Here is a 15,378-nt window from a genome sequence, read left to right as displayed (position 1 = left end):
TTAGAAAAGAGTATTACTATCATTCTTACGGATTCCTCTTTAACTAACGTATTCTACAATTCTTATTACAGAGATAACTAGTTTTGTTTTCTAAACTTTACTTTTTTTTTTATACACCTTTTTCTTTTCAATTAATTTCTATTTTTCTTTTCAATATTATCTTATTATCTAAAAAGGTATCTGGAATAATTGTTATCATTTAACACGTTCCTTGTCATATTTCGGCGACGGGGGAGGGGGGTGATGTTTTCGCGAGAGGCCCAAAAATCCAGTATTCTACATCTTATTACAGAGATAACTAGTTTGTTTTTTAAACTTTACTTTTTTTTTAACACCTTTTTCTTTTTCTTTTTCTTTTCAATTAATTTCTATTTTTCTTTTCAATATTATTTTATTATCTAAAAAGGTATCTGGAATAAATGTTATCATTTTAACACGTTCGTTGTCATATTTCCACGTCGCCTATTTCGGGGTGGGGGGAGAGGGGTGATGTTTTCGCGAGAGGCCCAGTAAAAATCCAGACACGATTGACGATTCTTCTTCTTCAAGTTAAATAGAATTTTAAATTGAACTTTTAAAATGAATTTATTGGAATAAGCGCTGAAATATACAAAATAAAAATATTATACTCGACAGTCGGATTTGAATTTCGCGAGATATTCAACCGAATCCGGAGTGGTGCGCGACGAAAGCGTTAAAAAAAATATATTTATTTAATAAAATATCTACGAGGAAGAAGAAGAGGAAGAAGAAGAAGAGATTTTGATTATATTCGAGAAAGAGGAAATTATTTGTCTTTTTTTTCTAATTCACTTCGTAAATGTCAAAGAATGAAGAACCCAACGGTTTTATATGTATTATAATATATAGGTGTGCATGTGTGTGTGTGTGTGTGTGTGTGTATCTGGCACACGTCGCAGGAATCTGAATTTATGGGACGTGGAATTGGCAAGGGAACGACACCAATAGATCTGCTAATCATTTGACTATCTCTGTCTCTTTCTTACTCATTCAGTGTAATCGGACGTTGATACTAATACATTGTTGTCCGACGAGAAAGATATCGCTAACGAGACATCGTTGATATTTTTTATCCGAGACGTTTATTTTCTTTTTTCTTCTTTCTTTGGTTTTTTTTTCTTTTTATTTTTCTTTTTCTTTTTTTTCTCCTCCTTTTCGTTTTGTTTTATCAGTAAGTATAAAGGAAAAATTTATCGTTGGTGTATACCATTGAAAATAAAATAGGTACTACTCTCATCCACGGTATAAAAAGTTTGCAGTCCCGTAAAACAAAACTTCGGTGGATGATACGAATGCAAATTTCTACGAATGCATTTTAACGTTATCGGATACGTTGGGGATCGTTCGAGTGGCCGTGTTATATCGTCTCCAACGTCGTCTGTAGTTGGTCTTCGTTCGTAGTAGTAATAGTAATAGTAGTAGTAGTTGTGTCGTAGTAGTTGTAATTGTAGAGTAGTTGAAAGTTTTGGGAGAGCAACGGAATCGCGGTGCTTGTTTCTCGGGACTACGTAACTACAGTTTAACTGTTCCTTTCGAGAAAACTTTCGATGGTCGCGTGAGTCGGCCCAAGGATTTTAGGTTTCTCTCTGTCTCTCGTTTTAAATATATCTTTTTCTCGTTCAGAGATCATTGTTACAACGTTGAAGAACAATCGACGATAATAGTATAAAATATTCATTTTAAATCGACGCTCGAATAATTATTATTTTTTTAATTATTATTATATAATTTTATTATAATTATTTTTAATTTTTTTATTAATATTATATAATATTATTATTATAATTTTTAATTATTATTTTTGGATTCCTGTTTTTTACAGTTTTTTATTTTTTTTTTTTTACCTTAATTCTTTTGAGTGCTGAATACTTTCAGTTGAAGTGTTTTGTAAGTTTATACGAATAATTTATTATTAGTGCAACTGTTTCCATTGATTGATATTATTTTAATCAGATTAATGTAATATTCAAGTTTTTATTTCTTATATATAATTTTCATGTGATAAGATACACAAATAATAATAGATACGTTAACTAATATTAACGTTATTTTACATTCATATTACGCACATTTACGTGTTCATAGCAGTCAAATGTTTAAATACATTTGGATAATTCGTAAAATTTTCGCGAGGACGAGTTTCTCGTTCCAAAAATCGTTTTTAAGTTGACGAAACGAGGAAAATGATGAAATTAGACCTTTTATCTACTAGCATCGTAACAAAGCAGAATAAACAGACCGTCGTTATGACGATGACCGTCCTCGTTTATCATAATCGCACGCCTATCCTTCTCATCTATCGTCGTTAATCATCGGCCATTCGTCGTCGATCATAGTCTTCTTCGCGCAAGGTTGTTCACTCCGTTTCCTTCGTTAATCGTATTCTTCATTTACGTTCAAAAATATAATACCTACCAGAAAAGTTTCACCATGAAAAAAAAAATCAAAATTTTCCATTATTTCGGTAAACCTTCGTCAATTTTCATTCTTTACGAATTTTTTCGTTTCGTTCAACATGTAACCACTTCTCTCTCCCTCTCTCTCTCTCTATGTGTATACTTACTCGTATTTTTCTCTAATTTTATCGATAAATTCAAGATAGACGTGTATGGAAGATTTCGATGAGAGAAACGGATTTCTTGAATTTTTCTGGATTTCTTCGAGCGAGAAAAAGAGAAAAAAGATATATATATAGATAGAGAGAGAGAGTTGGGGTGGTAGTAGTGGTGGTGGTAGTGGTAGTAGTTGAAGAAAGAAAGAAAGACTTGTTCTTTCTTCCTCGATCGACCTACATACGAGTTTTATCCAACTCGAGGATTTATGGATTATCCTGTCTGTTCATACGGAATTATCCTTCCGTAGTGCTGAGAAATAGGGTTTATGAGTTTCCTTGAATTATGTAGATATTAGTAGAGAGAGAGTAGTATCGTTATATTGCTTCTACTCTTACACTTGAAAATTACTTTACCTTGGGTTAAAGCCAGACAAAATATTTCAAATATACACAATGTTAATATACCATCAAATTTCTTCTTCCTTATATATATTACAATAAAACTTATCATGCATATATATTTGTTCTGTTTCAGGTAAGCATCAACGAAAGTTATCTCAAGCATGATATCCATTAAAAGACCAGCATCTCCCAACGTTAGGTAATTTCAAAATTTAGCGCACATAAATACGAAAATTTAATAGAACGAACCAAATTTTTCAATTCCCGGTTTTTCCTTGAAAAGAAGATACGAATTAAAAGTCTGGGTAAAGTTAGATAAAAAAAACAAAAAAAAGAAGAAGTGGTCAGTGGTTTTAAAAAACCTTGATATTATCAGTTTTAATACGATAGGAATAATACCGCACGTGGAAAACAGAGCGTCCTTCTCTGATAAATTCGTGCCACCTTAACTGACCTCGACCCGAGTTGAGCCATCATCTACAACAAGATAATTCCCACCTCTCTCTCTCTCTCTCTTGCTTTACCTCCCACCTCCCACTTTGCATTCTCCTTCCATCTCTATCTATCTATCTATCTATCTCTTTCTCTTTCTATCCCCACATTTAGCAGAGCCTCCACCTATACGGAGTTAATTCAATCGCTGCAGTTTTCCATGTGGCTGCCGTCGTCCTCGAGCCAATTGCAAACAGCCTGAATCCGTTAGACTAATTAACCTCGTCCTCCGCAGGACACGGGCCGAATGCCAGCTCGTGCGTGTGTCCCCTTGTGTGCTTGCTTGCTTGCTTGCTTGCTGCTAACGCGACAAGGTGGTTTGCGTGCTCGCACGTGTATACGTTCTCACACGTGTCTCTACGCATTTACGCATTTATATATATATATGTATCTTTCTCTCTGTGTCAGTGTCTATGTGTGTGTGGGTGTGTGTGTATTGATTTGTTTGTTTGTGTATATATGCATGAGTTTTGGCGAAAGGTAAAACTTTCTTAAACTTTGACGAACGAACGAACGAACGAACGAACGAAGGAAGGAAAGAAAGTTAAAATCTACTTGAAGAGAATTTTTAAAGGGAAAACTTTTGCTCGTTCTCTCAGGTCTTTTTCTTCCTCCTTTTATCGAGTATTATTAAATCGACTATGTATACGTATTTTAATTAGATAAATCGTAAACAATGATAAATCGGTGGAATGAGATTCTAGGATTACTATTAAATGCTCGAGGAACCTTTTACGACGTATTCTTAGACAATAGGAGTCGTCGAGCTTCATCAAGATGGCTTCATCGATCCTCCTCTTCTCTTCTCTTCTCTTCTCTTCTCGTGACCTCTTATAATACTCTCTCGTACCTTCAAAGACTGGCCGGAGGTTCTTCTCTACTTCGACGAAACCGTCTTTTCTCTAGAGAAAGTGAGAGAGAGAGAGAGAGAGAAGTGAAGTTATGCGATAGCTTCGAACCCGTTATGCTCGATCGATTTAACATCGACGATTAAACGCTCGAAGGCGAATCCAATCGTCCTTGATCCTTCTTTATTACCCTTCATATTTATTCTTTACCATTATTTAATCCTTTCTTTTTCTTTTTCTATTTTCTTTTTCTTTTTCTTTTTTTTGAGGGGAAGCTTTTAAATTCGAATGATTAATACGAAAGGAAAAAAAAGTAAAAATATTCAATAAACTAATCGTATTTGTATTTTTCAGGGTTTCCCCATTGATCGATTAATTTTAGAAAATTATTTTCATCGTTTCACAGATTATAGATTTTAATTTTTGTTTGAAATTGTTTGAATTATCGATAAATGTAATTAATCGAATAATTATTATTTCATTCACTTGTGTTATACAGAATAAATCGGATAATTTTGATAAAATCTTATTTATTTTGTTTTTATCGGATTATTCGAATGATGATTTTTATCTTTTTTTTCGTATTTCTCACTCTCTCTCTCTCTCTCTCACACTCTCTTATGAATCGTTTACTCTTGTAAAATCGGATTGGAATTGTTTGGTAGTAGCTGGTTGGTGGCGGCTTTGGAAACACACGATTTTATGTATACATATACCGGTCGTATAACTGCAGTAAAGCTGGTGCGAGCAGCTTCCCTGTGCCTTTGGAATTTATAGGCAACCTCGATAGTCGTGATATCGCCGTGAGATGGAGATTTTCCAATATTAATAAAGATCCGTTCCCGTTCGTACTCGTGCCCGCGTTTCACATAATTTAACGTTTATTTGCTACATTATTAGTCGGTAGAAATAAGTTTTCGAACGACGTTACGCATTTATTCCAATCGTTATTATCTTTTTTCTCACTCTTTTACACACACACACACACATACATATAAATTTAACTTTCTCTCGAATTCTCGTATTTTTCATGAAAAAAAAATTTAACATTTCTGAAAGCATCCAAATTACTTAGGAGCACCATATTCAAGTTTATATGCTTACGTATACATATACATATATATATATACGTTTGTGCATATAAATAGTAGTAGTAGTAACCTGCTGCGATCGCAAGAGAGTTGTAAAAATAAAAAAAAAAAAAAGGAAACATAGTAGTAGAGAAGGAAAAAAAGGGAAATCATTCGCGAAACTTTTTCGTCGCATCTCTCTTACCGTAAAACGATTTAACGATCCCTCATAAAATTGTACGATTTTCGGTGAACGACGTTGAGGAAGGAAGAAGGATCGTTATCGAGATGATACTTTCGTGTTTACGTTTGATATTCGGGAGACTACTCGTCTCGATGATATTTCTTGATTATCTTGTAATTAGTGATAATTTGTTGACTATAAGATTAAAAGAAGTAGAAGAAGAAAAAGAAGAAGATAAAAAGAAAGTTATCATTTGTATGATATATGTATCGCGTATTATACAGAGGGTGTCCCATATGAAATTTTACATTTAATTATTTTTCGAATTATTCCTTTATTCGTACTAATATATACGAAAATCATATAATTTACTTGATTTTTATTATTATTCTCGTGTTTTCAATTGAAGTTTGATCACATTATTTACTTTATTTCACTTATCTACGCGTAGATTTTTTCAAAATCATTCAGGGTCATTTATTAACGTTCAAAATGTAACTTCGATGAACTTTCGCAAGATAATTACATGTAAAACTTTCTATAAAATATGCTGTATAAACACTTACGTATATAATATGTCACACCGTGCAACACAACAGTTTCAACCCCTAACCTTTCGAAGTTTTAGCGATACGCTTTTCTATTTTCTTTTAGAAGCGATAAAAATTTACCACGTTTTTCCACTAACCTTTCCCCAAGAGGTTTTCACTTCGCTCGAATATGGATTTTCTATATTCAGTGTGCAATAACGGAAAACTAGCTTTGGCACGTGTTGAAAATAATATTTAATCCTATTTTATTGGTTGATCCAAGACGATATGTTTTCTTCTCTATTTCTCTAAAATGCGTGGAATTATATCTGTCTCTTAAAATGTTGCATACGTCAGCAGTAAATACGAGCAAACAGGAAACGCGAAGAAAAACTTGCGATTATTTTCGTAGATATAAAAATGAATAAATTCTTCCTTACGTATGTACCATTTAATATAATACTGGAGTATTTTCACATACGTGAACATAATAATAATAATAATAATAATATATTATCAATAATATTAATAAATACAATTTTAAATAAATCTTTACAAAATAATAATATATAAAATTATATCAAATATAGTCTATAAAAATGAGTAAACTATTCTTACGTATATACCATTTAATATGATACTGGAGTATGTTAACATATGTGAACATAATTATAAAAAGAAATAATAATAATAATTATTATATTATTAATTAATATTAATAAATAATTATTAATAATATTGATAAATAAAATTAAACTAAATCTTTACAAAATAATAATATATAAAATTATTATATCAAATATGGCGTATAAAAATGAGTAAACTGTTCTTACGTGTATACTGTTTAATATGATAGTGGAGTATGTTAACATATGTGAACACAATTATAAAAAGAAATAATAATAATTATTATATTATTAATTAGTATTAATAATAATATTATAGTATATATATATATAGTAATATAATATATATTAGTATTATAATAATATTGATAAATAATTATTATTAATAATATTGATAAATAAAATTAAACTAAATGTTTACAAAATAATAATATATATAATAGTATTATATCAAGTGTATAGTGTACTATATATATATATATATATATATGTAAGGGTTTGTTGTATGAGTATATTTAGTCAGAGGAACGATATTATTCTCGTGTCTCTAGGATGACGCGTTATTTATGGAAAACGAAGTTGGAAAGGTGGAAGCGTTTCCGCGATACAAGGTGAGCGAGGGCGAGTTCGCGTTTCGTGGCGACAACGATGGTTTATGAGCGTAATTAGGTCTAACGATGCTGCGACTGCAGAACGTAACGTCGTATTAACGTCCAACTCGATGGCCGTTGGAATAATTTTATGAGGAGCAGCGCAGCAGCACGATGCTGCTGTTACGGGTTGGATATACTTTTCTTATCGTCTCTTTCAAATAGATATTTTTTTCTTTCTGTCACTTTCTCTCTCTCACTCTTTCACGCACGTACTCTCTCTATTTTTTTTCTTTTATTTTTTTTTTTGACGCGTACAACACAACTTTTTTATACAATCGCGCAGATCTTTATCGTTTCACGCTTTCACGAGTTCTCGCAAAATTTGTCGCTCGATTAGTTTTCGAGTACAAGCGAAATAAAAGAAGATAAAAGAAATATAAAGAAAGAGAGAGAGAGAGAGAAATTGTAACAAATTCAGAGAATATTCTTGACCGTTAAAAGAATTTTATTCTCGTCCTGGCTTTAGTGTATTCGTTCAGATTGAATTTGATTTATTTGGCCACGAAAAGCTTCACAGTAGATAGGAGAGGACCCATTCGAAAGATTAATTCGTAGTGTATACGAGCATTCGCGTAACGGTTAAACCTATGTGCGTAACGTTGTGATGTACGTTTTATTTTTATTTCATTTCCTTCTCTTTCTTTTTTTGTCTTTTATTTACTATTTTTATTGTTTCTATTTTAGAGGAACACACGTACACACACACATACATACATACACACAATCACGATTTGCATCGTCGGGATAAATTTTACACGGCGGTGTCAGCTTGTGTGGTGGCGGTCTGTTAAATCTCAATCCGTTTCGAATTCAACTCGGATTTATCTACTTACTCGGTAAATACGAAGTAGGAAAGGATTAAAACGATTCGTTATAGAAAGCTCTAGGCACTTTTCGAACGTCGGTGTTATTTCCACGTCGTTTCCAGGCCATTCGATAGAAAAGCGAACGTAACCTTGCGCTCGCGCACGTTTCCACAAAACACGGAACGACGTCCAATCGAATAACGAGCGGCACTCTCGTTATTTCTTGGTGGTCGGGGATTGCGGTTAGTCGAGCCATCGATGCAACGAGCTTTCTACCTTCTCTCTCTCTCTCTCTCTCTCTCACTCTCTTTCTTTCTTTTCGCTTTTTCTCTCTTTCACACACACACACACACACATACATACACATACTTTCATTCTTATCCTATACTGGCATTATTCGTCCCCGTTCTCTGGCTACCTTCCAGTATCACTCACACATTTTCTAACATCGGTATTTTAATAATACTGTCACAAATGTTCCAACCGTCTGCCATTACTTCGTACCTGACCCTGACAATCTTAAAATTGCATCGATTATTTTTCTTTCACTTTTTTCCTTTCCTTTTTTCTTTTCTTTTCACTAACATAAACAAAAGTAGTACTCGACGAAATGAAAAAAAATTGATCTTTTGATAAATTCGAATAATGAATTAATTTTAATGAGACCGTTATGCCTCTACTTTGCATACCCGAATCTGACGATACTGTAATTGCATCTATTATATTTATTTCTTATTTATTAACGTAAACGAAAAAATAGTGTTCGACTAAAATTATGTTAGATTTTAAATCAATTATAAAATCGATTTGATTTATACGAAGAAAAAAATCTTCGTTATGAATAATATACAGCTTATACAGTCGGATAATTTATAATCATTTTAGAATAATAATCGATTTATCAGAACGGATATTAAAAAAATAAATAATAAGAGAAAGAGATAATAAAAAAAGATAGTGATGGGAGGGTAGGGAGCGGGGCGGGAGGGGGGTATGGAAAAACGATCGAAAGATCGAATCTTATCGGTGTCCAACAGCGACACAATCGAAATTTCTGACGCGTTGCTGCCAGTTAACCGCGTTAATTACAATCCAGAAGCGCTTTCCACTCAGCGATTTCAATTTGTTCGTAACGAGATAGTATATGTGTGTATCATATGTATGTATGTGTGTCAGAGAGAGATAGATAGAGAGAGAATGAAAGAGAAAGAAGATGTGATACATGTTCTCGTAAACATCGATCGATCGTTGGATGTGTGTTGACTATGAACAGTTGCAAATTCGATGGAGAACACGTATATTACATTACACATATATTACAAAATTTTTATCTTACGAACATGGCCTTTTTATGCGTATACAAAATTATCCAGAGATTATAGTTATCTGTTTTCTCAATAAGGAAATATTATGACATTTATTGCATTATTTTTTTCTTTTTTGTGTGTGTGTGTGTGTGTATTGGAACTTTTACGATGTTTTATATTCATGGTTAATTTTTTTTTTTAAAGAGAAATTTACATTTTCCTTTGATATTTACAATATAGTGGTGATGGTTATAATATAATGTACACGCGTGTACTTGAAAATATTTTTATTATAAATAATATAATATACTTAATTATTTATTAATTTTTTGCGGTTGCATTTATAAAGTTGCTACCCCCATTAATCGTTATAGTTTTATCTTGTACATTTATTTATAATATATTATATATTATATATCTTGTACATATTATTATAATATATTATATATAAACAAAAGGAAAAGAAAAATTGTAAAACGAGAGGATCTAACGTGTCGATTGACATTCGATATTTATATCGACTTCCGATAAGCTCGTTTCAACTTCATGGAATCAAATTCAAGCGTTCAGAGGAATCGTATGCTTCGAATTGTGTGTGTATGTGTGCTTGTGTGTGTGTGTGTGTGTGTGCGCGCGCGCGTGCTGTGTGTGTGTTGTAAAGAGGGTGCGAAGTTGTCGTCTAGGGAAAATAAAGAAAAGGAAAGATACCTACATGGAGGCAAAATACGTGTCGTGAGTCACGTGGAAAATCGATAAACAATTTTGTCGCGAGTAAAGGAAAGCGCAAAAGTAAAATAGGCTTTTTAAAAGATGTCGTGTTTTTTCTCTATTTATTCTCTCTCTAATTTTTCTCTTTCTTCTTTTATTTCTTTTTTTCCAATCAATTTAAGTACACATTTGTCGATTTACTTTCTTTTTTTTTAAAGATTTGGGGCGAAAATATAATTCAGGATTATTTTTCAATGTATTTTAATAATATTTTGTGTGAATATAAGGGGGATATGTAAATATATAATTCTTATAATTTGAGATTAAAACCTTTAAGTACGTGAAACAGAATAAATTTCATAATATTTCTCTCTTGAAATCGGATAACTTTGAATTTCGGATAATCGTGTTTTAAATAATCATGGTTTGGAGATATAAATATATGACGCGATATTTTGAAATTCTGATATTTCCATAATATAGTATTATAATATTTTTTATATTAAATATATAACATAGACTTGAAAAGAATTATATTTAAAAACTTGTTAACACGAACGAATTTAATTTTAATAATTAATTCAATTTTCTAGTTTAAACGTAACCATTTGTTTTTCGTTCTGTATAATAATTCTACGATATTAAAGTAATCAAACTTTTACGTAATTAAAATCAAGCTAATAACAGTATCTTCTTTTCTCAGATCATTGAAAAAAAATGATATTAAATAAAAAGACGAATAAGAAAGAAAAGAAAAGGAAAGGAAACGAAAGGAAAAAAAAAATTGTACGCGCAGTAGTAGTTGATAACAAAAGTCAATTAATAAACACGCGAGACGAGTTTATTGTTATCGCGTTGTTTCATTCGATAAACGTCGGTTGGTTTTACTAAAATCATACGCGTTTTCGCACTGCCAACGTTGAATGTAGGAAAATTGCATATACATCTACCCTGTTCACTCGACCACCATCATCACCACCACCCTCATCCTCATCCTCACCCTTCTTTACTATATTCTACCCGTTACGTTTTATTCCCGTTCGTTCGGTTTTTACAATGGCCGAATTACGTGCGGAGAAACATCGAAATGCCTTTCCGTACTCGCGACTGACGAAAACAACGATGTACAAGTTTTGGCACGAGTCGTCGCGACGTTTCTCTATTATTTGTGATACTATTACTATTACTACTATTACTACTACTACTATTATTCGTTACTTTGAGAAAGGGAGATCTTTTAACGAAATATATACGCGCATGCATACGTAGTTTATGTCAGAGCTACTTCTTCTCTTTAGGATTTTCAACAAGAGAGAGAGAGAGAGAGAAGATCAACGCTCGTTAAAATGTTATTGCGTGTTATATAAAACGTAACACGCGATATGATACGATGTTTCTTTCCATGCCACTTTGTTTTTCCATCTTTTTCTTCTTTCTAATATATTATATCAAAAAAAGGTTTCTCATATTATCCACGCGAGTATAAGAAAATATTGAATATAAACAAATATCTTACTTAAAGGAAATGCAAAAGAAATTTCTTTTCATTTATCCTAATTTTTTGTTATTCATCTTTTGTAACTTTATAATTATATTTATTTTGATTTACATATTATATATATATGTATGTTACTAGATAAGCCATTTGAAACAAATTATATCTTATATATGTGGGATGCGAGCACCTCCTAGCTTAACACTATTCCTACCGACACTTCACGTATACCTATTCCTACCGCGGCTGGTCAAATGACCGGTCTTTCACAACTTATATTTTTCAATATTGAATGCAGACCAATGGCCAGCTTACCAGTATAAAAATATATTTTCTTTTATTAAGAGTACATAATCTACATTTTATTCGTTTTCGTCGCATTTTTTACAAATGGGCTTCTCAACTGTACATTTTCCGCATACGTACTTTTTACATTTTAGACAGATTTTGTTCGTCTTATTATCTTTACAATACCTTATCTGACATGTTTTCCGTTCACGAGAACCTGTACTTGTACTTGCGATGGGTATTGGTTGATTTTTTTTGCCGAGCTCTTGTTGGTATTCGATGGCAAGTTCTTCTGCCAATTGAAATAGAAATTCCTGTCTTGTAATTTCTCCTCCCGTAGTTTCTTTATATAACACCCATGCATTTATCCCGGCTAAATCCAAGATATTAAAAAATACTTGCAAAGGCCATCTCCGAGATTTAGATTTTACCGAATAATTTCTGGCCATTTGGTCGGTCACATCTACGCCAAACTTGGTGCTATTATATAATTGAATTGTCTCCGGTGTTCGGGTGTCATTTTTTTCAATTTGTACGGAGTTGTGCATTGAACTGAGAATTAGAACTTTCTTTCTTGGTTTGGCTTTGTAAACTGTCAACATACAATTATTTGAGCGATAGAGTTTGGTTGAAAAAAGTGCCATGTCGTCATTTTTCAGTTTTGCCAGTCTTGGTAGCTCTTTTCTATTTGCTCTAATTGTCCCAACAATCGTAGTTTTTTTTGCTAAAAGTTTTGTTGCTAAAGTAGGCTTGTAAAAAAGTTGTCCGTGGTTATATTTCTTCCACATCCTACATACGGTTTTGCTAATTTCATAGTGACAAACTCTCCAAGAGCAACTGAGGGTTCTCTACTTTCATCTTTTCCCAAATATGGAAAGCCGTATATTATATATTTGCTACGCACATCGAATGCTAACCAGAATTTTATACCAAATTTGTCCGGTTTATTGGGCATGTGTTGAGTAAATCTACACCTTGCTTTCGTTGGAAACAATTGTTCGTCAATAGTAATATATGGTCCTGGTTTATAACAATTCTGACTGTTGTCAATAAACTTGTACCAAACCTCGGAAATCATAGCAAATTTATCGGTTTGTAACCGTTGGTTTCGTTGATTTCTGTCGTCAAATCGAATAAATCTCATAATCTCCGTAAAGTCATGTCTACTCATAGTATTTGAGAAAAAAGGCGGGCCCCACTTTTTATTCCATAGAAGTGCTATATCTATATTCTTAGCCTCATATGCGCCGCGTGCATACAGAATTGCAAAAAATGCATATAACTTTGCAGTGGATAGTTCCCATTTATATCCCAACACTCTAAATGCCTCTGCCTCTGTGCACTTTCTTATAAGTTCGATTATATTCTTATCAATTATCACAGAAAATGCCGTCCTAACTTCGCCTTTCATAATATTACGTTTATTGTACCCAGTCGGGCCTGATGTTTCCCTAAAAATATTATGACCAGGTGCTCTTCCAGGATTAGACCCTATTTTTACTTTGTGCCAAACAGTTCCGTCCATCGCAATTTCGCTTACTTCTTCCTCATTCTCACTATCGGAACTAACTAAGAATCTCCTTCTCTTTCGTCGTCTACGTACGTTCGAAAATTCTCTTCGTTCTCATCGGTGTTCGAATCTGTTTCAAGTGGATCATAATTTTCCGTATTGTTATTTTCCATATCCAGAATTTCCTGATCATCTTCAGAACATTCTGCATCGATATCATTTATTCTCTCTAATAATATTCGCACTCCTCAAACGTCTTGCCATTTTGGGGACAAATATTCTACAAAAATAAAAACTAAAATATGAAAATGTAAATCAAAATAGATAAAAAAAGAATAAAAGATAAAATGTGAAACTTACTGCGAAGTATTGTTAGTCTTGTTCACTATTTTGAAAATGGCACTTATAACACGTAATACGATATAAAATATTACAAAATAATAATAAAAGACTGCCAAGTATGCTCTTTGTGACTTTCACGTTCGATGCACTCTGTTCGTGTCGCAAGACTACACTGATTTGAATTCGTGAGAAGACGTCTATACACTTCCTTCAGTTACAAGTTTATTTATTTTACGTCATAGTAGATGAGATGGCGTAGAACATTCGAGGATTTTAACCGTATCGGATATCAATCAAGCAAATAAACACCGCTAGCCCGATAGTCGAGTGAGAACTTTAAACACTTGGAAGTGCAGTAAACCATTTTCTGGAAGGCACTTATCGGATAAAATGTGTCATAACTACATTACCTTTCGTTTGTAACGACTTTATAGTTTTGGCATTGAGTCTTAGAGAGAAACTCTTACATAAATGTATAAATCGTCCTACCGGTCAAATGACCGGTCGTAGTAGGTAAGACAGACTACAAATTTTTCTCGGAAAATAAACAATAGAAAAATAAGTGAATATTGAAAAATATATCATACATATATATGAGGAAAAGTGGTAAAGTTTAAAGGCGATTCACATACGTTGAATGTAGGAAATTCCAAATGAAAATTTAAAAACGGTCATTTGACCGGTCCTGGTAGGAATAGTGTTAATTTAAATAGGCGTTCGCGAGGAGATTGGACGGTGGGCCCTGGATAGCTCAGTGGTTAAAAGCAGTCGCCCGGAATGCGAAAGATCCGGGTTCGAGTCCTCCCGGTCCAGTCAGTCCAACGGCCTAATTTTTCACGAATCCTACATATATTATGTTTATATTTTTATATAAATATAAAAAGAAGTAGAGAGAGAATAATATTTTAGTATATTACAGTTCGTATAATCTATGTTTCTTCTATAAATATATATTTTATATACGTATATTTACATACATTTATGGATGAGAGAAAGTCGTAACTCCAGAAACGTTTCCACAGCGAAGGGAAGAGAAAGTTTGACCATTAAAGTTGCTTCGTGTCACCGTATTTGAGGAAATATTTTGGCTTTTCGATCATCGATACATCGATATATCGATATACTATTTGGCTATCATAATATTACCAACGAACTCTACAACATATATCGGTAATTTAGATGATGACCTCCCATCCGCTTTCCTCTTACCGATTTCTACGTGCTGGTTGGTTCATCGAAGATCGACTTCGGAACGGACGTTGCTAACAAATATCAGAGTTCGTCTATTGAAACGTCGATAATAATTGATACTCGATATCGGAACACTCAACTCGTTACTTACAACTACAATACTTTCTTCATTTAATTATCTTTCATTATAAGTAAGATATAATATATTGATTTTAATTAGTAACTTTTTCATTGAAATCTATTTTAATTATCAGAAATATATATATCGTATGTTCATTATTAATATTACGTTTCTATGAAATGTTTACTAATCTTAATTTTTATCGAAAAATATCGATATTAACTATACTT

The 15,378-nt window shown here is 32.7% G+C and overlaps 3 protein-coding genes across 8 annotated transcripts in view; 1 reads left to right on the top strand and 2 right to left on the bottom strand.

The window, feature by feature from the left end:
* LOC122521251 (mucin-5AC) overlaps positions 1 to 15,378 on the top strand; it is a 280,846-nt gene that overhangs the window by 188,259 nt on the left and 77,209 nt on the right. The window lies entirely within an intron of this gene.
* LOC122521252 lies at positions 12,044 to 12,726 on the bottom strand. The gene has a single exon (XM_043641815.1). The coding sequence runs from the start codon at positions 12,626 to 12,628 to the stop codon at positions 12,059 to 12,061; it is 570 nt and encodes a 189-aa protein (XP_043497750.1). The 5' UTR covers positions 12,629 to 12,726; the 3' UTR covers positions 12,044 to 12,058.
* Positions 12,724 to 14,511, bottom strand: LOC122520936 (piggyBac transposable element-derived protein 4-like). The gene is given in 3 exon segments (XM_043641265.1): positions 12,724 to 13,592; positions 13,595 to 13,738; positions 14,469 to 14,511. Coding segments are annotated over 3 exon segments (1,056 nt in total).

The sequence above is a fragment of the Polistes fuscatus genome, unplaced genomic scaffold (genome assembly GCF_010416935.1).
Source record: "Polistes fuscatus isolate 324 unplaced genomic scaffold, CU_Pfus_HIC Scaffold4, whole genome shotgun sequence".
NCBI classification, from domain to species: domain Eukaryota; kingdom Metazoa; phylum Arthropoda; class Insecta; order Hymenoptera; family Vespidae; genus Polistes; species Polistes fuscatus.
The sequence above is the reverse complement of the archived record's forward strand: the minus strand, read 5'-3'. Positions and strand labels throughout refer to the sequence as shown.